Genomic DNA, 27405 nt, shown 5'->3' on the forward strand with positions numbered 1-27405 from the left:
TGATGAAGGAAGGACCCACCTAATTTGCACTACCTGCCTGGTTCCTCTTGACAGAAATTATCAGTGCAAAGCAGACCTTGTGAAAATACCTTACACAACCCTGTTGACATATGAACCAGACACCAAAACAATGGAGGTTATGTTCATCTTGTTGTGTCCTGGACAAGTCTCCTGGAATGGCTGTAAAAAAACTTTATTGTGAGTAAGGGTATGCATAGTCTGAGAGAAGCAACTGTGATTCATCATACAGAAACTTTGTGGAATCTAAGGATAACTGGGTCTGAGTTGTCAGTGTATGGTGGATCATGTGAGAACCCTGAGTTCTGTCAGGACAAGTTCCATCATGGAATATAGGCAGGATATAAATATAATAAAAGTAAAACATTGCAGTGGTACCCAAAAGACTGATATTCTGAATGAGGCTTTTCTTCATTCAAGACAGCAGCACTGAATGGAAAAATTCTCAAACGTTGTTAAGCCAAGTGAGCACATGGAATCTACAAGCTGGTTCTACAACAAGGAACTTTTGCCAAAGCCGTTCCCCTTAGAGATATTCAAGGAAACAAACAAGCACTATCTTACAAATTCCAGCTAAGAGAGCTGCTTGCTATAAATAACTATACATTTTGCAGTTTTACCATATGAGTGAATTCCTTGGGGCTTCAGCTCTATTTTGTACCCCAATTTGTCATCTCTAGTTTTGTCTTTGGAGATCAGAAGTTGATCACGGCTTCAAAACGCTTGTATGACACACCAAAGGTTGTCTGTTGATAAGCCAACAGGGTATGCACAGATTATATGTAAAGAACTATGGATTTGACTACAAATCTCAGATGTTGTCTTCAGGAGAACATCCATGAACGGCTAGGTAACAGAGCAATTATTTATATTACCTTTTGAACCAGCTCCTCATATATTCAATATAAGTACACAAACAATAAAGAGCATTGTTTAAAGCTGGAAACAAGAGAAATGTCCACAATGACTCATGCATAATTCCCTCAGATTAATTTGTAAAACATGCCGTTCCCAGTCCCTAGGAGCTGGAGGAGGGGTGAAACTGTTGAATCACAAGGAATGAACGCACTAATCCGTGTGACCAATTTTTGGACAGGCCTTGCTTACAAACTTTGCTTCCTTATTTCGAAGTTATTTTGACAGAACCAATTGCTGCCTGCTGGGGTATCTATTTCCCCCCCGCAATAAGAGTCAACGAATCCACACAGCCATTGTGCTGTTTTAGGGCAAACTTTGACTACCAGAGGAACTGCAGTCTGAGAAGCTCCTTAGTTAGTACTCCATTAATAGCTATATAATTGCCTGAAGGTGCACAGACTACTAGGCTGTGTGTGAAACTAACATTATTTGGCTAGCTGTGTGGCTATTAAGACTTGATCCACAAGTTAAATTTATGACCTTGGTGCTACAGAGGAGGAAGATAGTTTTGGTGCTGAAAATGCTGAGCATCACTTTGTAGAAGCACCCAACCACCCCATGTAACTGGGGTCAAGTCTGTCATCACTAGGGAACATGCATTTAAAGGTTATTTCAGTGGCATAGTTCAAATTAGCTAAATCACACTGGTGCTGCTTCACACATGGCCTTCGCACCAAAACTCTCTGCCACTGAGAAGGCAAACATGCTACAAAAAGCTTCTGAATTAGACTCGTTTATACTTCATTGCATGACACCCAAAACACAGCTTTCTTTAAAGTCTGAATCCAATAACCAAAGAACTATGACAGTTTGACTTACAAGTTCCTTGTTCCACATGTAAATATTGAAGAATCTGTCCACTAAATAAGCAAGGTAACTCCCATGTACATTAACATTTAAAACAATACATTAATTGGGGAGAAACCACCCTTTCTACTAAGATTAAAAAATGCCTTGAAACTGTTGGAGCTGGCTATGTAAACCAGGAGTCTTACAGACTTTGTAAGTGGGGAGTTTTACAGGTTGAAAGTGTGTCCTGATGGAACTACCATAAGAATCTATTGTCTTACCTTCACTTCCTAAAAAGGAAATGAAACCACAAAACCTACAGTCATACCATTGTAGATATCCCTTGTCTGGTATGCTGCCTCCAGCAGTAGTTAAATACTCAGTGATTCAAAGCAAACAGAACAGAAAACATGAAGCACCTGGCAAGTTTTTGATGGAATATTCACAAATGGAGTGTGATGGTGGGTAGGGAAAAACGCCTTCTTCATCCACTTGGCTAGTCAATTTCTACCCTAAATGTAAAGCCTCAAATGCTGGAATTCTTGGTCTGTCTAGAATACCTGCATAAATTACTGATGTACATAATCTAATTCAGAAACTGACTCAAAGCCCAAATATCTGAAAAACCAAACAGGAGGTTTATGGAGCCTATAATAGCATTTCATTTTGTGCTTGGGTACTGAGGATACTACCGTTAGTTAGCATTTATTAAAGACTCCCTTGCAGGGAGGGCCACAATGTATGCTGGACAGATGAATAGGAGGAAGAGTAATCAAGGACTGATAAATTATTTCTTGGACTAAGGTGGAAAAGAACAAGATAGCTGTGAAGAAGCATGCATGGTGGTTTGGAGAATTATTTCCTAAAACACTGGATCTTATGGAGGAGTGTGAAACAGTTGGAGGAAAGTGGGAGGCTAGATACCTTCTATATGGAGGGTGTAATGTCAAAGAAATAGGAATGAGAAAATGAAGTAGTAGATGAGCTTTTGAAGGGCAAAGGGAGAGAAAAATGTAGAAGTGTTAAAAGGGAGGACTAGCAGAAAGTCAGTGGAATGGATAGCTTTAAAGTGCTCTCTTCTTTATGTACTAAACCTGTCTAGATGTTGGGACTGACTGCAGCTCCCTAAATGAAACCACAGTGAGTGGCAAATCTGAGTTTGCTGCTGCATAATGAGTGGAACAGTAGAAATTGAGGATCTGAAGCTTAAAGCAGATGTGGAATGTGAAAGGAAGCTAGTGAGGAAGTTCAATATGGACAACACTATTGAAACTTCAGGGTGCATGTGTCTTTAATTAAAAGCTTCCTGTTCACTGGTTCTACCCCTTTTATTGCTTCCTGTTGAGCATGGCAGTGAGATAACAGAGGAATAATATATTAATTGTTAGCAGAATCACTTTTCTTAACTGTCCATCAATGCTTGCACAGTTCATGGGGTAAGGGGTTAATTACTTATTTCCTCTCGTTTTTATATAACAAAAGAAAACAATTCTATTGAATACATTTTAAAAACAGAAAATGAAGGGAAACATGTAATTAAAGCCTGTAACTAAATTAAATAGGAACATGTACCGTAATTAAATCAAATAGGAACTGACACTAAGTAGAAATCAACAGAGGCTGTTCAAGGGACAATTAACAAGTTGTACATCAGTAATTCTCAGGGAACACTTAAAAGCGGGGATGAAAGGGACAGAACTTGCAACAGGAAGCTTTTGATCAGTGTCAGAAGGGAAGACCACTGCTGACTAGGATTTGCTTCTGGATAAAGATAATTGAAGGATGCTGATCAGCCAGAAGGACATTGATGGATAATGCAGTACTATGTAAGTGCTCTGTGGAACCTCTTTACATAATGCCTCAACAGTGCTACAGAGCCCAGCATGGAAGGCACTAAAAGAATATTTAGCCCTCTAAGATGATGGATTGCACCTGACCAAGGCACATGGAGGGGTCACTCACTAGTAACATTCGGTATGTTTTCCATAAAAGTTTGTATGTATGTAATCTGCCATCCTACTCATGGATGAATTGCTTATACCCAGTTGATGTATTAGACATCTCTGAAACATCAAGAGGCACGTTCACACATGATTATCCATCACTTGACCACAACATCCAGTGTGGGCTTGAATGTGCAAAACATCAGCTCAGATACAGACTTTATATCATAGGACATTACCTAGCTTACAATGTTTCTCAGTGGATCCAGTGTACAAACTCAGTTGGAAGCTACTGCATATCAAGTAACCAAATTATGAGGCTGTTGGGTGATGTACACAGATCTGTAAATCAGAATTAAGAACTATTGCAGTGTCAATAATGACAGCGGAACTATATTTTTGGGGTGAAATAGATTTTAGTGCTTATCTAGCGTGTCACTATGTGTCAACAGAACTGTCAACTCTATTTTGTTCCTTTGTTTACCGTATTTTTCGCTCTATAAGACGCACTTTCCCCCTCCTAAAAAGTAAGGGGAAATGTGTGTGCGTCTTATGGAGTGAATGCAGGCGGGAGGCTCTGCTCAGCGCTCCCTTTAAAGAGTGTGTGTGCCCTTTAAATGGAGCGTGTGTGCGGCTCTTCGGGGGATTTTGGGATGGTGAACAATCAGTTACATCAAGGTACAAATGCAATAAACTTTCTTAGAACCAGAAACAGCAACTTGTGAACAAGATTATTGGTGAGCTTGAGAACTCCTCTCCCAGCATGGCTGCAAAGAGTTCATCAGCTTTTTCTTTTTTCTTTACTACAGTTTGCTGTGTTGTTTGAAATGATGGGCTGTGGTTAATGTTAAGTATGTTTTGTTTTAAATCAAGCTGCCCTAGAGAAGCAGAGGCGAGTGGCAGAAGTCCAAAGCTCCCTGCAGATTTTTAATGTCATGCAAAATTATGGTCAGCGTGACTTCTGAAGACGACACAGTTTTGTTCAACATCCCATTCTCAATGAGATTTTTTTTTCTGATAAAAGGAAGAACTATAAGAACCCTAATTTTACCTGCAAGGAAGTAATCCTTTTGTAAGTATGAGGTTACCCAACCCATTAATAGAAATATTGTACCAGCTTTTGTTTTATACTGGTAGGGAAGTCTATCAAATAATTGATTATCAATAGTTCATAAACCTTTGCCAACAAATAGGAAAAGATTGAATGCTCCAAGTATTGGAGACTAGAAGTAAATGTGTTTTGCTTCTTTCCAGGTGATATAATCCTGCTGCTCCACACAGGCAGGTTAGGAAGAAAACGTAACTTGAGCTGTCTCAATTTGTCCTCGTTTGCAGGGGGCTTGTTCTACCAGACTTGTTACTTCTTGGTGCTTACAAAAGTGTTGTTGGATGCTACTAGGATGAGTGGGAGAAACAAATCTAGGACCCACTAATGGAAACAGATTGTTTCATCCAGTTTCTTGACCTCATAGGGGTGCTCTAAGCTTGATTTTATTATCTTTGCCATATCACTTTCAGATCATTAGATACAAGTTACTAAAACTTAAAACTATCATATAAAAAGCTTGCTGTGCCAGAATATACAATGCCGCTTTAGGAAATCATCATTCTTTTGCAAAGAAAAGGTTGTTTGACAAAACTCTAAATTATTTCCCTGGGAATTTTTTTCTGGCTTGGTTGTGTTTATTCCTTTGCCGCTTACTCGCTCATTCTTGCATTTACTGCCCATTAATAACAAGTGAACACAACAGTTTATTTGATTCCTTTATGAACTGTAGATGTTTCAACTCCATATAACATCAGGATAGGGAAAGGGGGATATGGCAAGAAGCCCAGGAAAAGGCAAGTTAAGTAGGATTGGGAATTGGACACAAAGACAATAAGCCTTCAAGCCAGTCTTCATTAAGTAGTTTTATATCCATTGGAGAAAGAATTATGGTGTAATATATGCCACGTGGAGACTTATGGATGTTAACAGGAGTATTATATAAAGTCACATAAATCTATGGTGTGACCACATTCAGATTACTCTTTACAGTTCTGGTCCCCATCTCAAAAATGATACTGTGATACAGGGGAACATATATAAAAGGGCAGCTAAAATGATCAGAGGCTGGATCATTTCCGTTTTGAAATAAGCTTTTAGTCAGAAAATAAAAGCATTTTAAAAAGGAATTGTGGAAACTGAAAACTGAGACTGAAACAAGAGACATTAATTTCCCTCAACACCATCAGACTTGTCACATGGAGTAGCAACAGGTACAAGGTATAGCTTCTGTCAAAAGGTCACTTAAAAAAGGGTCGAGACAGACAAATTTATAGTACATAAATCTATTGGCGGCTGCTAGTTATGGTAAAAAAATATGAATGGGATCCTTATATTCAAACATGCAACAGTGGGATTAATTTTAGAAGGGGATAATTTGTGGGTGGATTTTTAGATGGGGTTCCAAGTGGCTACCTCTGCCCATCTAGAAATCTGGAGGTGAAACTGCCGCGCCCCCCCCCCGAGCTTCAGAGCACCACACCTTATGAGATAAGCATCTCCTGCATAGCTCCCAATAGTCTGGATTCAACCAGAGAAACCTCAGTTTTGAATGCCCAATGAAAGCTGTTATGCCTGTGTATTTGTGCAGGATAAGCAACCCTGGCATCTCAATGTCTTTTTTGATTCTAAGCAAAAAAAATAAATCAGAAGCTGCTATGTAACAAAGCTTGATGTCCAGTCATTGGGATGGGGAGTTGTTGGAAGGAGTTGTTGCTTTTTAAAAAAAATGTAATTTACTTGACACATCAAGCTGTGTGATGTTACTTAAACCGCTTTACTTTTTTTTTAAAAAAACTTTTCATTGTTAAGCAGTTTTCAAGAGCAATTCTTAACCACCTTGTGTCTATGGTGCCAATACTCCTCTAGGTCAGGGGTCAACAAAAATTTTCAGCAGGGGGCCAGTCCACTATCCCTCAGACCTTGTGGGGGGCCAGATGGCGGCAGCAGAGGGATTATGAGCGGCGTGCAAAAGAGCTCTAGAGAGGGGTTGCTTTAAATGCAGCCGCTCACGTGATCACGCTGCTGCTGCTGGTACCAATCAAATCCCAGCTCCCTTCCTCCACAGGGCAAGGAGAAGCCAGGAGGCGGGAGGGAGGGAGGGAGGAGGTGCCGCCACAGTGTGTGTGTTGGGGGGGGGGCGATGGCACAGCTTGGATGATCAGAATCAGATTCACACCGACCCACGCAATGATTCCTGGACCATCTGTGGGCCAGATCCAGCAGGCAATTGGGCTGGATCCAGCCCCTGGGCCTTAGTTTGCCAACCTGTGCTCTAGGTCTCCTGTGGATGTATGGTAAGCATTATTTTTATGGGCCAAGAAAGATGCTGCCTGCTTCAGTAATAAACCACACATGTCCAATCCACTCACAACACCAAGAAAAAAGAACCACTTTGAAGCAAATTCTGGTTTGAAATAAGCCTTATAACCCTTATAATAACTTGAAGAGCAGGTAATATAAACATGAATGTCTCATTATTTTAATCATACGTTCTATTTGCCGTTGTATTTAAATGTTGAGGCACTTTCTACAATTTGCATAAATTCAGTGAGCCCTGCTCTAACAAAACAGCTGTAGGAATGAAAAGAGAATGTAAAAAAATATTTTCCCCCCCTTACCAGAGGAATTTTTTTCATACTATCTGCCCTTTATTTTAAATTTCTGAACACAGCTGCAAATAAATATACCATATGTCTGATCCCTGATGCTGGCTTTAATCTTTACAAACCAACTATGGTTGAGGCTTGCTAAATCCCTTATGTAGCATTTCTCAGCAATTATCAGCTGCATTATCACACCACACCTGTGTGTAATCATTGCATACAAACTACTGGTGTGCCTGATTTTGAGCAATAATGTCAATCACAACCACAGCTAAAGCAGTTCTATACAGTATATCAGTTTCCTGCCTGTCCCATACAGTATTGCCACTAATTTTCTCTATTTATGATCTCTCCTATCCTTTCAATATATCACCTAGGAAGTGGGTGGGGTCAGGGCCAGTGCTATCATTGGGTTAGACATCAGAGTACTGACGTTTGAGGGACATGGTTTGATACAGAGTAGTTTTTGTTACATCTTATAAATTTCTGATAATATTTTACTTTTATTTTATATTTTGAATGCAGTTTCTCAAAACTCAGACTTATAAAATGTACCTATGCTCAACAATGTTGCAAAAGGGAATAGCTGGCTTGGCAAGTATATAACTTTGAAGATTTCCGAGCATCAGCACTTGACTTAAACTAAAGGAATCGGTGACAAAGTGGGCAAAGGAAAAGGCACCTAAGGTGATATTTTGATGTGCCTGAAATCGAAACGTTTAAGAGACTCAATTCACAAGTTTATTCAAAATGATTTGTGTGCTAAAACATTTTCTTTTGTATTTGAGAAAGACAATCAAAGGTTGTTGTGCTACTTATTCCTGCCATTTAAAATAAAATTAGCAGCTTCAAGTTTTTGTGCTTTTCAGTTTTGCTACAATATATCTGTTTTTTAAAACTGAAGTTAGCAATTTTGGAGGGGCGCGCGCGTTGCAATAGCTTAGGGCGCAACATAGTCTGGCACCGACACCGGAGTAGCAGGCAGAATAGTTATTATTTATTTATTATTTAAAGCACAACGATTGCATCACAAGCGGCACATTCATAACTCACATGCTCCGTGCACGCTGCGTCATGGCGGCTGTGATTTAATTTCAGAAAGGAGCAGGCGCCTGAGAAACTTTGCCTGCTTGTCAGGAAGAGCAAATCCCCACCCGAGAGTGACGAAGCACAAAGGAGGCAGTGTGCGCGTGTGACAGATGCCGCTATTATTGGGCTGTTGTATATCCAGAAACATTTTAACCAGAACAGACCCATTAAAAAGAATGGACCTAAGTCAGCCCTGCCAAGTCATTGCAGTTAAGTCTGTTCTAACGTTGGAAGCAACCCATTGTGTTTTCCCTGTGTTTGAAGCAGCGCACATGAGGATCTATCAGTGTCAGTCAACAAGTAATACATATACAGTATAATGCAGCTTATGGCAATAACAAACAACGCGCTCTCATTTTCCGCATGCGCGGTGCGATGCAAGGCTTCTCCACACACCCCCACACCTCGCGCGCTTGCGGCGCAAGGCACTCTGGGTAGCGTTGCCCGGTTACCGTTGCTATGGAGGGCCTAGCGCCCCCTCGCCGCTCTCTCGCCCCGACAAAGCTTTGATTTGCGGAGATGGTGAAGCAAACGATCCAGATCTATGCCCGGGTCAAGCCCCTCGGCAGGAGGCAGCCGCCGGGGGTAGGTGGCGCGGGGACGAACCAGCTGCGTCCGAGGGACGGAACGAACGAATAAATAAATAAATAAATATACAGGACGTCACGGGGGGGGGGTGGAGTGGCTGCTGCTGCATGTGAGGGGCGCCCTTTGGCAGGGAAGGGATGGAGGGGACCCTGCTGTGGAGACGAGCTGGAAGAGGAAGGCGAGGAGGGCGGCCCGCTGAGCAAGTTGTGGCTTGGTGTGGCTGATGCCTGAGAAGCGAATGCGCCGCCTTAGGCAGTCGCAGGCGCGTCGAGAGCGAATCCAGACGATCTTTCTGTTCACGTGATTGGTAGAATCACCATAAAGTTCTGGTCTGTTGAATCACTCATCAAAGAACTCATTTCCAGCTGGGTTTTTCCCCCTTTCTTTTTCTGTATCCTACACAAGTAGAAGTTGTAAGCAGGGGTGCCAACTTCAATAAAATATTGGGGGGGGGCAGGTGAGCCCCACCCCACATAATTGACCAAATGAGACGGTGCATTCAAACTGAACAGCAACGCCCATCATCTTTGGGGGGGGGGCTGGCCCAATCAAACAATTTGTTGAGGGTTGGCCCCTTGGCCTCTAGGATTTGGCTCCTGTGGTTGTACGTTTTCATGGGAATTTAACCCATATTCGTCATAGCAGCTTGTTTTGGCCCTAAACGGAATATGTATAAATATATATACTATCACCATTAGAATGGGTTGTTGGATACCTGGGAGTTGGGATTTTGATTGTGACACTCTGAATGCTTTGGCAAAGTTATAATGATGATGATGATGATGATGATAGAATCCTAGAACTGTAAAATTGGAAGGGATCCCGAGGGTCATCTCGTCCAACCCCCTACAATTCTGGAATCTCAACCAGATCATACATCACAGATGGCTTGTCAACCTTAGCTTAAAAACCTTCCACGTAGGAGAGTCCACCACCTTCAGACAAAGTCCATTCCACTGTTGGACATCTCTTAATGATCCTTCCCCCATATATCAATTGTAAATACAGTGGTACCTCGGCATGCAAATGGGATCTGTTCCGGATCCCTGTTCGCATCCTGAATAGAACGTAAGACGCGTCGGCGCGTCGGCCTTGTTTTGCCACTTCTGCACATGCGTTTGACGTCATTTTGAGCGTCTGCGCATGTGCGAGCGGCGAAACCCGGAAATAACGCGCTCCGTTACTTTCGGGTTGCCGCAGAGCGCAACCTGAAAGCACTCAACCTGAAGCACATTCAACCCGAGGTATGACTGTACAGAACAGTAAATAAATAAATGACATTACGTTCTGTAGAATCAATTAAATTATGTATTTGCGTATCTTTAACTGTTGAATGGCAGACAACTCTGCAACTGAAACTCTTTCCTCAATTCCCCCTGCCAACTATGATTAATAGGAAATGGTTTACCTGCTATTATGCAAGTTTTTTTAAAATGCAAAGAACTTGCCAGAAAAAAATAACAACCTATGGTATCTATCTGCACCATGAAGCCCCTGCCCTAATTGGCTCACTATGGCAATCATAGTCCCTGGTAATTACCTGCAAGACTTGTTTGGTAGTTGGAGTAGGGCTTAACAGGTCTTTTTTCAGCTGGAGCTCACCAGAGCTGTTTCAGCACCTCTCGGGTGGGCACCACTGCTATTTTAAGAGAACAAGGGAGGTGTTCATGATGAGTTCCGACAACTCTTTTTCTAGAAAAATCGCACTGGAACTTACATTTGATATGACACACACAGTTCTGTATTTAATAGGTGGTGAAGATCTGGCTTATTATCCTGCCATATTCCTCTATACATTGCATGTGTAAGATTTCAATGTTTTCCATACAAATATATTTTCCTTATTTGTGTATAATTTGGTAACAGATGTGAATATAGACCCTTCTTGATATTACTGGTTTCATTATTGGTATTACTATTAGATATATTCTCTTTTTTAAAAAGCCTATTGGAAGTTGTCCATAGAGTCTACAGTTTTAGGTCTAAGGGTAATTTATGCTGTATTCTGAAAAAAATAAATAAATTGGAATTTCACCAATACAAATAACATATTAAAAGACTCCATATTTATTTTGTAGATATATTCAGTTGAAGAAGATGAGGCATCAGCATTCAGTTTGGAGATTATTGTGCCACGTGATTTGGCAGATGGATTTGTCAATAACAAACGAGAAAGCTACAAATTTAAGTAAGTTAATTTGTCCCCTTGGTACATAGTTAATTTTAGGAATGTTGTATGTTTGAACATTGTGAATGGCACAATGGCAAAACACAAAAATGCCATCTGATAATGTTCCATCATGTTGTTTTATAGTTTGCAATCCTTTCCCCCGCCCACTGAACCCTGTGCTAAAAGGCAGGGAGGGGCGGGTGTTCACAGAGAATGTTATAGGGTGGCATTTTCATAGGTTATCCTTGCATGTTGTTTTGTAGTAGTGCTATTATACCATGTGATCATAAGGCAACTCTGTTGTGTACTGTAGGGAGAGAAAAGAGTTAGAAGTGATACCTTTACTGCCTGATTGCATGCATCTTCATTTGGAAATAATGGGATTACACCCAAATAAATGTGCATGGAATTAAAAGGAGTGCTGTTCTAGGGTAGTGGTGAGGAACCTCCATCCCATGGGCCTGATAAGGCCCACCAAACCTAAATCCAATTGAATTCAGTTGAAATTATTTCTGGGTAAATGAGTTTGAGATTGCAATGTAAAGTACCATTCCTGTCTGTTTCAATTTCCTTGTTTGGGAATGAATGACGGTTATTGATATTGTTGAAGGATGCTATAATTATGCTGAAAGCAGTCTAAAACAGTCTAGAATTATGAAGAATGAATTTGCTAACTATTTTGAAATTAAGTATTAAGGCTTAGTGATGAAGTAGTAGCTTTTGTTTTGTTTTAGATTTCAAAGCCATTACATAACATTAACTTCTCTCTGCTTTATACTGAAGTGAATGGACATGAGAACCAGAAACCTGAAGGCTTCCAAAACATTTGTAGTAGAAAAAAATGGAGTAGTTCAGAATAGTTTCTATTAAAGAAGTAGGTGGAACACATATTTGACAGAAATGTTCCACAGAGCAGGGTTCTCCTATTCTTATGCAGAGGCTGCTGCTGTCACGTTTTTTAAAAAAACCTGCTGTAAATATGATGCTACATTAAGATGCTAAAAGATTTGTATTAAGTGTTGCAAATTGGGTACAATTCTTTTGAAGGATTGGATCTTCGACTAAAATAACTTCCTTAATGACTTCCCTTTCTTCTTCTGTAGAAGAAAACTGAAAATAATTTGTACTGTTTATATGATCTGTTTGATTCTTGGGTTAATTATACAAGTCCTGTGTGAGGCCATTTGGAAGCACTGATCCCCTTGACAGTAGTAAAATACAGTTTGCTTTTTTCTAAGCAGTATAATTTTATCAGAGGATTTTATTGTAGAGTGTTTGTCAAAGCAGCAGTGTTTACAGTCTTTTGTGGATACAATAGCACAACAGCATAGTGTAGTAAAGACTACAGGGAAAACATTGTACTGGGTTATGTAAGTTCAGTGATGTAAACATTGACTTAGTTACAAACATATTTTTTAAAATAAAAAAAGAAGTAGTGTTTAAGATTTGCATGACCAATTGTTCATAATTTGCAGATTTCAGAAAGTTTTTGATCAGGAATCAAAACAGGATGAAATTTTTGAAGCCATTGCCAAGCCGGTTGCGGAATGGTAAGTTTGATTATTTAAAAAAATCTGTGTAATTTCTTTAATTAAATCAGCATCTAATAATCACCTAGAGGTTATGCCTTCTGTGAATGGTTTTTAGCTGTTCCCAAAAGTAATTTGAAATCAATAGGCCAATGTGGTTCATCAAGGGGCGTCAGTGCAAAGTAATGCACTTATTTATTTGGAGAGGCATCCAAAATGGTACATTGTCACCTATACCTGGAAGTGAAACACTCCATTTTATTATCACAGAATTCTGTCATCTCGTTTGCTTTCTGTGTCTAATTATGTGGCCTTAGTCAAGTGACTTATATTTGAATTTTACTCCTCCCTAACCTTGTGTTTGCTGGCATATGATATTATGCCAGGTTCCACTGGAGTCCACATTTCCAAGGTAGCTGTTAAAAGCTAACTTCTTTCACTGCTTGGCTGCTATTTATAAGCTAGACTTTCTTACTTAAATTCATAATGGGCAAAATAATCAACATAAAATTTGGTTACTTTTTATAAGAATTGGAATAATTGCTTTAACAATTACTAATAGGCTCATAAGTAGTTAGATCTTATATCCATCAAGGACAGCCTAGGGAGCTAAAAGTTGTAAATGGGCATTTTGATGAAAGTGTCCAGCTGCACAATCCTTCAGTCCTTCTCTTAACTTGAGCAAGTGGGTTACTGTCACCATTATTAGAAGCTACATTTTAATTTGTGTGAGAGGAAACAAAGAGGCTGCTCCCATACTAAGTAGGTGTAGGAGAACTTGCACCAGGCAGGCTGCCTCCTGCCTCCCAGTCCATCACTTCCTGCAATGACTATGGGGCTATGTTTCATCATGGTTTATCCATGTTTTGAAGGTGGCTTGTTTAGCAAATGCCTGTTGCTTGTTGTAAGCTATGAGTCCTGGTTGCATATAACGCTAAGCGAAGATCCTTGGAAATGTAAACTTGGTTGAATTACCGACCACATGGGAGAAGGAGAGGTGGCAGAGTACCAGCTCTGTGTGCCTTGTCTTTACGGTGTTAAACCATAGTTTAGCATTGTATGCAAATGAGCCCTATGAATGGGTAAAGTCTCATGTAATAATTAAAAGCTGAACCCGCCTTAATTTTTAACTGACACTCCTTCACATGTTTTTGTTTAGGGTTTTTTTTTTTAAATCTGTGTTCTTATTTTGGAATTGAAGGATTATGTATCATCTGTTTCCCCCCCAAATATGGCTTCAAATACTTTTTGGAGAAATAACAAATATGTGAATTAAATCTGTCAGTCAACAGACAGAAAAATATTTTCTTGCAATGTTTGTGTTCTTTTAAAACTATGTTGTAATTTAGCCCATTGTTAAACTGTTTGTTTCCATAGTTGAGTAACACTTGTTCTGTTTTGGTTTATAAAAGTGCAGGATGTTATCACTTGCTGGTAATTGCAGTTTTATTGCAACATAGCTCATTATTTGAACTGGGCTTTCTAAACACAGTTAAAAAAACATTCTGTTATGCACAATGTTATTTTTGAAGTATGTATTTACAGATGTGTTCATATTCTATGGTGTTCTTCACTGCGTGGTGTTTCAGTTGCTGTTCATTCTATAATTGAGTATGCCAAAATTTCCTTACAGGTTGTTACAATTAGATTAATTGTTGCTATTTTGCTATTGTGTGGTTCTTCATAATGAACATTGGTTTTATTATCTTTAAAAAACATATGCAGACAAGGTTGGTATGCCAGCTTGTCAGATCCATTTTCTAGAGGCTCAGACCAACATGTTTATGAAGATAAAAGTATACCAGTAAGTCAGGGAACAGCTTTGCTGATGTGTTTCTAGGAAAGTAACACAACAGAAATATCAATGAAGTTCTTCAGTAGCATTCCAAGGCTGTTTGTCATATGATCACGGGGAGGCTAAATTCAGTATTACAACAGAATAAATCCAGAACAATGTCAAAATATGATAAAAGGAGAGGACATGCATGGTGCTAATTAGAGGTTTTCAGTGTCTTGTTGGCAGGATGAAGAGTTGAATCATTTTTTTCCTATTTTTGTCTTTCTTTGAACTTCCCCCCTTGTTTGCAGTATTCCATTTGTTTAACTGTTTCAGACTGCACTTCCATTCATGGTTACTTGACAACAAGCCCCATTGTGAGGTTGGATTTTTAATCTTCTGATTTGCTTAGATTACATCAGAGCTTTCCAGACTTTTCATGTTGGTGATACACTTTTTAGACATGCATCTTTTCATGACATAGTGATTCAGTTTTACTAGCAAACCAGAGGTTAAACTAACCCCTTTTCAGCCCTGGGAGGAGCGTAGGGAGCGTTTGTGTGACACACCTACACATTGCAGCCGACACACTAATGTGTCACGGCACATAGTTTGGAAAGCTCTGGATTACATGGACTTCTTTAGGTTCATTTGAAATGCTATTTTACTTAAGGCAGCCTGTCCCAACTAGTTGTCCTCCTGATATTTTAGGCTACAACTCCTTTCAGCTTGGGTCTGATGGAAGTTATAGCTCAAAACGTCTGAAAGACACCAGGTTGGGTAATGTTAAGACACTGTATTGTTTTTCTTGTTTCAGTGATGTGACTGATACATTTCTTGGTTCTCTAGTCTTTTGCTAGAGTAGACATTTTAAATGCTGTGGGTTAAACCACAGAGCCTAGGACTTGCTGATCAGAAGGTTGGCGGTTCGAATTCCCACGACAGGGTGAGCTCCTGTTGCTCGGTCCCTGCTCCTGCCAACCTAGCAGTTCGAAAGCATGTCAAAGTGCAAGTAGATAAATAGGTACTGCTCCGGCGGGAAGGTAAACGGCGTTTCCATGTGCTGCTCTGGTTCGCCAGAAGCGGCTTAGTCATGCTGGCCACATGACCCGGAAGCTGTACGCCGGCTTCCTCAACCAATAAAGCAAGATGAGCGCTGCAACCCCAGAGTCGGTCACGACTGGACCTAATGGTCAGGGGTCCCTTTACCTTTACCTTAAGCAGTTTCTGTATTCTCTGACATCCCTTCATTCCCCAGATAGTAGTCAGAGGGTCAGAACTGTATTTACTCATATTAGCTGAACTTCTCATGACTTGCCAGTATCCTGAATATTTATTTACAACTTTAAAACATTTTTTTTTCTTTTATAAGTGAAACTGTAGACAATTTTGTTGCCTTGAGTAACGTTTAATAGCTCTGTTAGGGGCCAGATTAAATTGCCTCAGGAAGTGAACGTGTCTGATAACCTACCCATTGTCCACCATTGTTCTAAGCATTTCCCCTAACATATAATATTGCTTTCTGACCAGGTTCATAGGTAACATTGTTGCTCCAACAAACAATGGTTTAATGGAGCAGGAACAAGCTACCAGTTTGAGCATTTCCTCTTTCCTTTCCTTTCTCTTCTCCTCCTGCTCTTTTTACTTGAGATAGACTACCTGGTTTGGTGAATCAGTTTCCCATGACATCCAAAGTAGGACTCGTTTGAGTGCAACTTGTGTGCAAATCAGAACAAAAATGATGGTTTCCAGTGTTGGTTTCTAGCACTTTGAACTCGTTATGAATATAGAACAACTGATCTTGTGACGCTTAAGTCGTGCAATGATGGAAGAAATTTAACCATTTAATGGTTCTTTAACTTATTTGACTTACTTTAAGTATGTAAAAAAATCCCCTAGAGAGCTCCAGCATTCCATCAAGGGATACCACTTACAAGAACAAGATGCACAACAGCAGAAGCCATGTGCGCTAACTAGCTAGTAAGTTACTGGACCTTGGAGAATGCTCAGACGAGACTATACTGTGAGATTCAAATGGCAAAATTGTCTGTCTCATATGGTCAGATGCCCATATGGTGATTAGGACTGGTGACCATAGAATTACCAGGAAGTCGGAGGGTCATGGAGTAAAACCAGCACACCCAGTTGTGGGGATGAGGACCCAGTCTTGAATTTATTACACAGGTATTGTTGGCTAGTCAGCCTGTTCTCTCAGCTATGTTAGAGCTATTATATTATATTATATTATATTATATTATATTATATTATATTATATTATATTATATTATATTATAGCTATTATGTTAAATGGATGTTGTATTAAAATGGAAAGAACTCAAAGTTAAGAAAGGCTCTTTTATGACTGAATGCAGCAGAAGTTCACAGTTTCCTAAATACAGTTCGGAGACTGGGAGTGTGCTGTGGGCTTGTGTGTGCACCATCCTCTTCTCTGCATGTGAATTCTACCTTCCCTTCCGTGGCTTTCTTTAATGCCAATCAGGTTTTACATGTGCATTAGCACTAACTAGGACGATGAGGGATGAAAACCCACTTACTGGTTTTATGATAGCAGCCCTGGTTTACCATGCCTAATGCTAATTCACACATAAAACAAACTATGAAGGAGAGGGTGGCTTTTATTTTGCGTGTAGTGTAGGAGAGTATGTGTCACTCTTCGTTGCCTTCTCCCACAAAGAACAGCTATTGCCCATTATTCTTTGTTCATTGTCCCAGCCATTCAGCTGTGGTGTAGCATATCACATTTTCCGTCCTCTTGAACTTGTTTTGTGGCTCGATTGAATGCAGCTGTAGCATGTTGATTCTGGACATGTAGGTGATTTTTGCTGGTACAGTAGGTTGCTGGGTGATTTAACTGGCAGACAGAATAGTTTCCAACACAGTGGCTACATGAATAAAAGGTTTTTAAAACTTACTTATGCTACCCAAATACTGAAAAGAAAGATATTGTCAGTTTTCCAGTTATAGATCATTTATTGCTTCTGGTATTTTTGACTATAAATTCTTTGGAACAAGAGTTGTCATTTAGTTTTATATTTACACAGCATCTGGAACAGCACGTTCCTAACCTAGCTAAGTGCACTCTGTCTCGTATATTCTGACCAGAATATTTATTACTGGAGTTTGCAGAGTTTTGTGTTATTGTAGCTTACTTTAAAGAATGCATAACCACAGTAACTTGTTGTAACACAAGTTTGTCTTCTTTTGAAATCGCAACTTAAACTGCAAGTGCCAAACATCTTTTTTGTGTATGTAGATCTAAGTGATATATTGCTTAACTTGAGTCCTGGGATCAGTACCTTACAAGCATTACACAAGTTTGCCTAGAATCCTGGACAACAACTAATTTTATGGGAGAACCACTTTGAGGAGAGGGTGGAGATTGGTGGGCAAGTCAGCAACTCCTGGTGCCACAGCCTCCAGTTGCTTCTGCACTTTTCTTGCCAACTGGCATTTGACCACAGAATTGGCCCTGATTTTTTGGCTAGAAGCTTTTTCTTTCCTTGTTTGTTCTCCAAAATGTTGAGGATTTCAGACTAAAACTCTTATATCTAAATATTCTAATTTTAAGATGTCATTTTCATTGGACTCTGAATACAGCAGCATGGAATCTGAAATATTAAACATTAACAAATAATAGTTCACTATAAAATGCCTGTAGTCAGAGGAAATAAAGCTTCTGATAACAGTACTGCACACAGAGGAAATACTCTGAGATGAATCGTAGCTCTCTGATATTTGTGCTGACAGATTCTGCAATGCCACTGTTACATTTCCCAGTTATTGCCATTGACACTTCCCTCTCTTGCTTGTCCAACAGCTCCATGATTCAGTGGCTGGCTAAACAGAAAGGGGAGCAGGGGCTATCTTCAAACTGGTTGCTTTGCTATTCACTAGTGAAAAGAACCCTACCTCTTTCAGGGTGTGGGTGTGTGCAGTCATATTCTGAAGGACTTCATTTCACATCAACAACCACAACTCAGCCAAATAGCTCAGGCCCAACAGACAGTGGCAGAACTTCATGCTCTGGCACCGGGGGCGGAGAACAGGTGGGGCGGGGCTGGCACGCATCCTGGGGGTGGGGCGCGTGTTCTGGGGTGGGGCACACAACCTGCGGGGGTGCCCAGCACTGGCGGGGGCAGCCGCGATGGAACCCCACTGGGATCATGCTCCCCCCGCCCCCCTCTTCCTCCGCCAGTGCCAACAGAGACTCAATTTCCTCAGGGTCTTGCGAAAGAACAATGTTAAACAACAATTGATGACTTCCTTCTACCAGTCCACAACAGAAAGTGTCCGCTCATATTGTATCACAGTGTGGTACGTTGGCTTGACAGCCACGGACAGAAAGTCTTTACAGAGTGTGGTGAACACAGCACATCATATCACGGGCTGTCCCCTGAGCCCACTAGATGACATTGCAAGGGACCAATGCCTTAGGAGAGCGAGAAAAATTCTCCGGGATGATTCACACCCCGGGCAGCACCTCTTTAATCTTCTACCCTCGGGCAGGATATATAGAAGTATAATCAGTCATACCAACAGGCTAAAAAACAGTTTCTATCTGTGGGCTGTTTGGCTGCTGAACGGAAAATAATATAGTGCAACTGACTTTCGGGGTTGGTGTGTTGTGCGACAAACACACAGAGTGCAATGAGATTGAGTGTTGGGGAGGGAGGGAAGCTCGGTTAATTTCATTGTACACAGGTTGTACATTGACAATAAAGGTATTATTATTATTATTATTAGAGCACAAGATTCTTAATCTCAGGGTTGTGAGTTCGGGCCCCATATTGGGCGAAGATTCCTGCATTGCAGGGCGTTCGACTAGATGACCCTCATGGTCCCTCCCAACTCTACAATTCCATGATTCTATCATTTAAAATCAAGGGAATTGAGTGAGTCCTAAAACCTCTCTATTTCTATGAAATATCAGAGAAAGATGAACTGGAATAGGTACTTAGGGCTGGTAAATGAGTATAAATGAGTATAAAATCCACCCTCTTTGGAACTAGCAGGATGGTCTATAGTTAGTTCTAGCCAATGGCTTAGCAGTTGAGAACCAATGATATACTGGAAGGCATTACAGTGGTGCCCCGCAAGACGAATGCCTCACAAGACGGAAAACCCGCTAGACGAAAGGGTTTTCCGTTTTTGAGCTGCTTCACAAGACGATTTTCCCTATGGGCTTGCTTTGCAAGACGAAAACGTCTTGCAAGTGTTCCGATTTTTTTTCACTCCCCCCCTTTTCTAAGCCGCTAAGCCGCTAATAGCCTTTTAGCCGCTAATCCGCTAATCCTTTAATAGCCGCTAAACCGCTAATAGCGCTAATCCGCTAAGCCGCTAATAGGGTTGCTTCGCAAGACGAAAAAACCGCTAGACGAAGAGACTCGAGGAACGGATTAATTTCGTCTTGCGAGGCACCACTGTACCATCTTTTGATATCCCTTAGCAAGCAGTGGTGAAGCCATACAATAGACAAACATGCATCACATCCTTCTTCTTATTCGTGTAGGTGGCTTGACATCGAGGTCGGTAGAGTCTATTTGCAGCATGGTGGGGGAAGAAAATAATGCCCTTTTTGAATACCACTTTGACATGATTATAGGGTTTTTATTTAGCATGTTCTGGGTTTGTTTTCTTTCCTCCTTTTTAAATCTCACTGAAAAATGAAGTGTCAGAACTATAAAGATTAAAGTGGTGTGTTGTTGTTTTTTTAAAAAAGACACTCAGCTATGGAGCCACAGATCTGAAATTGTATCAAGGATTACTATGTTTTCCCTCAAACTGCTATTATAAGGCATAGTATCTTTTAAAATTTATTTTGACACAAAATCCAGATTGCCCAAGCATTCAAATTAATGTAAACTGCTTAAATTATAAACACTGCACATCTTTTTCAGGCCAATTTCTGACAGCTTTTGTGGAAAAAATGTATGCAGTGTGTATTTGCACTGAAAAAAATCCATGCTGCTAAGTGTATATATAAAGAACTGCACATATCCATGAAATGAAGAGCATTGCTAAATAGGGTTTATACTACAGATTTGGCAGGGAGACAAAAGATGTAATAATGAGATATTTTGTTTATTTTAATGAAAATAACTTTTATCTCCAAATGAGGAAGGATATTTAAATGTATCTCCTTGAAAACATCTGTTTCAAAACTTTAAAATGACGGTAAACTTTATGTTTCTCATAAGCATTGCTACTTGAAAGTTGAATTAGTCAGTACTATGCCATATTTCACTCTGATTCTAAAGGGTGTCTATGATGGATAGAATGGAAGTACAAAGATGCCAGAAAAATAGTTTAGAGAAGGGGTGTGACTGAAATATTAATAGTTGACAACTTTCATCAGCATGTATTTTGCATACTTTGATCTCCAGTTTATTTTTAGCCAAAAATAAAAAAGCTCCCTGAATAAAAGCTTGAAACACTTCAAGACTTGATTAGTTCTTGAGTGAAAAATAAAGTTTGTATGTACAGTTGTACCTTGGTTCTCAAACGCCTTGGTACTCACACGTTTTGGCTCCTGAATGCTGCAAACCCAGAAGTTAGTGTTCTGGTTTGTGAAACTTTTTCAGAAGCCGAACGTCCGATGAGGCTTCCACTTGACTGCAGGAAGGTCCTGCAGCCAATTGGAAGCCGTGCCTTGGTTTGCGAACCATTTCGGGAGTCAAATGGACTCCCGGAACTCATTAAGTTCGAGAACCAAGGTTCCACAGTATCTACCTTTGTGCTTTTCTTCTGTTTCACCTCGTTCCATAGTTATTGAAGGACCACCTCATTTAATGGCTAATGCAGGACTATATATAATGTAGGAGCAGTTAAGATTCTTTTGGTGCAAAGGCCCTATTTACCCATTCAAGGCCTCTCTTATAAAGTGGCAATTTTTACCATTTACAGTGGTTCCCTTGGGTTAAGTACGTAATTTGTTCCAGAGGTCCATACTTAACCTGAAACTGTTCTTAACCTGAAGCAGCACTTTAGCCATTGGGGCCTCCTCCTGCTGCCATGCTGCTGGAGCCCGATTTCTGTTCTCATCCTGAAGCAAAGTTCTTAACCTGAAGCACTATTTCTGGGTTAGCGGAGTCTGTAACCTGAACCGTATATAACCTGAAGCGTATGTAACCCGAGGTACCACTGTATTTTTAACTTGATTATTTGAACTCAGTACTTCAAAGTCTTTGTGTTCCCCAATCAGAATTCCCTCATTTCTTTTAAGTCTGTTGAAATCAGATTTGGTCCATGAAGGATTACTCAGTTAGCTTTATATTGCCAAAGTAACATGCCTCTCCTGAATCTAGGGAGAGAAATGTAACAATTTTTATATATCTGTACAACATGCTACCCTGTCACAAATTCATGAATGCCTTACTATGAAACTTTGTAGCATGACAAAAACTTGCTACAGTCCATTTTAGCATGGTTACTTTTTTTAGATTATGTCTTTGATGTGTTTCTGTTTGAGATACAGATATAATTAACTAAATAAAGCAATTCTGGAACCATATTAAAGTTCAACTACCTAAGAGAAAAGCATTCCAGTCTCTAGTCACATTGTAACTTCCAAAAAGGGCATCTGCAGAACAAGTGGTACTCTGCAGGTGGTTGCCTAGCATTCTTTCTCTAGCTAGCTCTCCTTTTGCTAGTTCCTCAACTCTTTCTTCTCCTAATCCAGTGATGGCCCTCCAGCTATATTGGGACTACAGTTCCCATCATCCCTGACCACTGGTCCTGTTAGCTAGGGATGATGGGAGTTGTAGTCCCAAAACAGCTGGAGGGCCAAGTTTGGCCATCACTGTCCTAATCCATATCTTCTTGTGATGGTAATTGGCTGGATTTTTAAGTTTTGCTGGCATCATCATCATCACCACCACCATCATCACCATTATTCCCCGCCCAGTTTAACTAGACAAATATCATTTTTTACAAAACAGAAACTCTTCCCCCTCCAGTCTCAGAACATCTTCTTCGTATTGTTCCATACCATGCGGGAATGACTTTCATTTGGGGCAATTTGGACATGATGAGGGTGAATAAACTGAAGCTCCAGCCAGGCAAGTTTAAACCTGACATTGGAATAGATGTGCAACCTGTTCTGTGCAGGGTTACACTTTCATTGACTCAGCTGATGTACAATTTGGGAGTATTCCTGGAACTATCCTTGCTCAGGTAGTGGTAGTGCCCACAAGAACCCTTTACTAGCTTCAACTAGCATGCCACATATGCTCTTCCCTGAGGAATATGTACCTATCCTCAATCTCAGTTCCATCTTGAATGATCGTAGTTCATCTTGGAGCAAATATCGAAGATAGTCCAGAAACTTTGACAGTTCAAAATGTGGCTACAGAGTCGTATCCTAGTTTAAGCGGAGCCAGCTTAATATCACATTTTGTCAACTGAGATTAAATTATCGTTTTGCACTTTAGATGTAACAAACAAACAAACGAAAATATAGTTTAGTAAACTGCGGAAGCGTTGAATTACAGCAAGACAGAGTAAGAAGTTGTGAGAATGTGAGGACCAAGCCCAAGAAACTGATCACTCAAGAATTGCCCAGTTTCAGTGCAATGCTACAAAGTTCGAAAATATTCTGCTAATCCTAAAGTGGACAAACAACTGTTTCACTCTGACAATGTGATATAACATAGAACACCCCCCCATAACTTCTTTTTGAAACAAAGGTGGAATATATGCCTAATAACGAGGCAGAAAACAAATACTTATGAGAATTCTGGTATTTTTGTTTTCAGCAGATACTGGCTTTCTTTGGCATCTTATTGTGTTCTTTTCTTTGACATTTTGCTATTGTAGATTACGCTGAGCCATCTGGCAAATGCTTAGGCTTCCAGATAAATGAGTTGGAGGCCTTTTGCCTCTCTCATGGCACCAGACTCACTGTTGACCTACACATGGCCCCATCCTCCTAGGGAAGAAAAGGAAGGTTTTGCTTTTTTCTTTTTTTTTAGCATGGCTTATTTATAACTTTACTCATAAACAGAGTGCACAAAAATACTTTCCCCCTCTTCTTTTACATAACATATGTTGAGTATTTGAGCTGAACAAACCAAATACAATCTTCTTTTGAAAACTAGTAAGTCTTATCAAGAGAATGATTACTTCATCAAGCTGAAATGTTTCCATTGATATGATGTCAGGAATATGATATAATTATGGGAGAAGCCATAATTCATCATTACATATGCAAGTCAACAAGACAGGGATCAACCCCCCCCCCCCGAGACAGCATACAGTTGATATGGTTTATCTCAGGCACCCCCAACCTTCGGCCTTCCAGATGTTTTGGACTACAATTCCCATCATGCCTGACCACTGGTCCTGTTAGCTAGGGATCATGGGAGTTGTAGGCAAAAACATCTGGAGGGTTGCAAGTGGGGGATGCCTGGTTTATCTCATCCAGCAACACACACTGCAAACCACTCCCTGGGCCCTCTGGTGTCTCACATTGCCAACAAAAAGTAGCAGTTCACTTGATGCTGGCATAAAAGCTTCCTTTATATATAGTGGTACCTCAGGTTACATACGCTTCAGACTACAGACTCCACTAACCCAGAAATAGTACCTCGGATTAAGAATTTTGCTTCAGGATGAGAACAGAAATCACGCAGCAGCGGCACAGCAGCAGTGGGAGACCCCATTAGCTAAAGTGGTGCTTCAGGTTAAGAACAGTTTCAGGTTAAGAACGGACCTCCAGAACGAATTAAGTACTTAACCCGAGGTACCACTGTACTATGTAAAATAATGAAACATTACTATCTTCTCTCTCTCTTCCCACTTCTCTTTCCCCCAGCCACATATTGCTTACAACAGTAATGTCTCACTTTGAATGTGACTTGAAAACAAAGACTGTATGTGCATTGCTACCCAAGAAAAATATTTATATATGTGAATTATCGGAGAAGGTATGTAGGATACCTTTTTGCAACCTCTGGCTACATTTTGCACTGATCTCTGTCTTCTGCATTTAGAACTTTATTTTTGTGAAATTGGAAATGGTGATTGGTTTCTTCTAAAACAGTGTACAGTACTCAAAAGCTAGTATAAAATACAGACTGTGAAAAGGGATCCCTCTCCTTCTTTGGAAATTTCCCCACTGACAGTTGGAAGGGGGTTAATCAGTGATGTTTGCCGGGTAGCAATAAGGTTTTTGGGTTTTTTTACCTAGGAGGGAGGAATCAATTACAAGGTTCTCTAAAGAGTTTCTTATTCCATTCTTCTTTTAAAAACCTGTTTAAATGTAAAAATGGCTTCAAGAAGATGGGGGCAGCCATCTTTTCCCCCATACAGTTTGCTACTGCTAAAAATGACACTGTATGGGGTTTGAGGGGGGTTTGCTTCAGTTCACATTTAAAGGTGAAGCTACCAAATTCACACTTTGCAGGACAATGTGAGAATCAAAGCATAGCCCGCCTTCAAAATTTGCACTTCATTGAATTTTGCTGTGCAGTTCTCCAGCCAAGTAACGCGTACAAAATTGCATACATTGGGGTAAGTGTGTATAAAAATGCATATATTCACGGAAGCATTCAAAAATGTGTTAAATTAAGGGAAATTGCTTGAAAAAGGTTGACATTATTTTTCATCTTAAAAGATGTAAGGAATATCCAGTCATGCCAGCAAAGATTTCCATGGCTACACTAATCAGAGAGTGAAGGTTTATAAACCAATGTTTATATTCCATAGATAACATATTTATTCCTCCACTTTCAGTGCTCTAGCTGGCTATAATGGCACCATATTTGCTTATGGACAGACGGGCAGTGGCAAGACCTTTACCATAACAGGAGGAGCAGAACGTTACAGTGATAGGGGCATAATTCCACGGACACTATCTTACATATTTCAGCAGTTGCAGAAGGTACAGGTCATTCTCTCTGATCATTTTTCTTTAAAACATTTCATTAACTAAATATAATGATATAGCTGAGGAAAGAAATACTGATTTTATCATTATATCTGGTTGCCTTGAAATTATTATCTGTGTGAGGATGTTATGCAATTGTTATTAAAAGTTTTTAAATGTTCTTAATTTTTAGATACTTTTAATTAGTTTTAAGATGTTAAATATGTTTTTATTTCATTTTTAACTTCTTGGTTTTTCTGCCAGGGTTCATTTAGTCATTAAAACCTCAATAAGGCTGAGATATCAGTCCTTGGAGATATATTTTCAAACCATTCACGATAAACTGATTTAGATTCTGTAGAAGACTGGTTCAGAACCAGATACGCAGTCTGTCTTAAAAATGTATTAAAACATTATTGTTGAACTGTAAATATTCGGAGACAGAAATGTCCAAAATTCTCCCTGATTTTTGTGGGCCTTTTCTTTGTTCAATAAAGATTTGAAATACTTATGAATGATATGCAAGAGGTTTTTTCATTGATTCTGTCTGAGCAAAGAAAGGATAAATATTAGGCAACTTTCTTTGTATAACTGCACCTGCAGACCACATGAACCAGGTAAATCTGTGAACAGTAAAAATGCAATTAAAATATTTTGTGCAGAAATGTATTTTTCTCAAGAGACTCTTTCCCGTCTGTTTTGAATTTAACATTTTTAGATCTGTTAAAAATGGTATGTGGACCAAAAGGACTAGTTAACAAGATCCCATCAAAGACCTTGAAGGGTGAATGCCATTCATAGGACACAGCTTACAGCTGCTCCACAGGTGGCGCTGCTGATGAATGTTCATTGCTATGCTGGTTACAGACATGGCTGAATTATGAGATACAGTGTTCTGTGTTCCTAAATCCTCTAAAATGGAAGTAAATCCTGTTATTATTAATGCGACCTTACTTCCATATGAATATATTTAGGATTAGAGGTTAGTTACTGTGAAATGCCCAAATTTACTTTAGTTTATTGCACCTGTTCCTTTGGATTCCTTGTATATTTTAGATATTTCTGCATCCTTTGACTAATTCAGTTGCCGTTTTTTTCCTAAAATGGCTAAAAGGAGCATGTAATTATGTGGCTTCCTCATGCTCTCTTAACCATGGCTGAGAGTACGTCTGCAGTGGCCCTATCATTCTGAGTAGCAATCTGTTTTGCATTTAGTATTTTTTCTTAGTAATAGTTGGAATACAGGTTTGAGCTTAGTGTTATACTCCCTCAAACAAGATGAAACTTGAAGTAAAGGATTTTGTTAATCGGATCTAGGGAACAAAGCAGAAACTTTATTAAACTGAGAACTGATAAGTTAATGAAGAGGTTAGTATTCTTGTCAAATAGGATGTGACAGTCTGAGAATGATTCTTCTGCAACAGGAAATGAAAGGACCTTGGTATTTTGCCATATTCCACAAAAGAGAAAATGAAATTCTGTTTATATGTTGAAATATCAGTTGTATCACCTCATTAACCAATAGAGGCAAAGCCAAAGTGGAACATTTATGTCCTTCTGAGTTGAAACTCTCGGATATTATTTACTGTCACTGCTTGTTCGTCCAAGCTGCAACTGAGTTAAGAGTTTTTGGTTTATAAGCCTTGACCAGTATCTCTGTTTGGCAGGAAGGTGGCATAGAACTAGTCTGAATATATACATAAGTGGGCTTAAAAAGTTCAAATTTTAAAACAGGAAAAAATTCACTTACTGGATTGCCTCAGTTTAGTACTGGAATGGGTCTTCGCGGTCTGTGGTCCCACATATGGGATCTCTAGCTAGGCAAAGCTAGATTCAGTATATTCTTGCACATTAGGCAGGGAGCTGGCACTCTCCCATCTCTTCCTGGTTGGAGGTCCTAGCATATGTGCATACCCTTAGAGGTGCATGCAACTTCCAGCTCAGTTTTCTTCTAACTGCTGTGTTAGGTAAAGGTAAAAGGTAAAGGACCCCTGAATGGTTAATTCCAGTCAAAAGCGACTCTGAGGTTGCGGCGCTCATCTCGCTTT

The 27405-nt window shown here is 39.9% G+C and overlaps 1 protein-coding gene across 1 annotated transcript in view; it reads left to right on the forward strand.

Moving 5' to 3' along the window:
- The first annotated feature begins 8860 nt into the window (after positions 1-8860).
- KIF6 (kinesin family member 6) overlaps positions 8861-27405 on the forward strand; it is a 141599-nt gene continuing 123054 nt past the window's right edge. Inside the window, exons 1-4 of the mRNA XM_082214819.1 lie at positions 8861-8993; positions 11075-11184; positions 12642-12716; positions 25225-25372. Coding sequence (XP_082070945.1) covers positions 8928-8993; positions 11075-11184; positions 12642-12716; positions 25225-25372 — 399 coding nt within the window. The 5' untranslated portion in view covers positions 8861-8927. The remainder of the gene's footprint in view (positions 8994-11074; positions 11185-12641; positions 12717-25224; positions 25373-27405) is intronic.

This window comes from Podarcis vaucheri (assembly GCF_965113315.1).
Source record: "Podarcis vaucheri genome assembly, chromosome: 3".
Classification (NCBI taxonomy): domain Eukaryota; kingdom Metazoa; phylum Chordata; class Lepidosauria; order Squamata; family Lacertidae; genus Podarcis; species Podarcis vaucheri.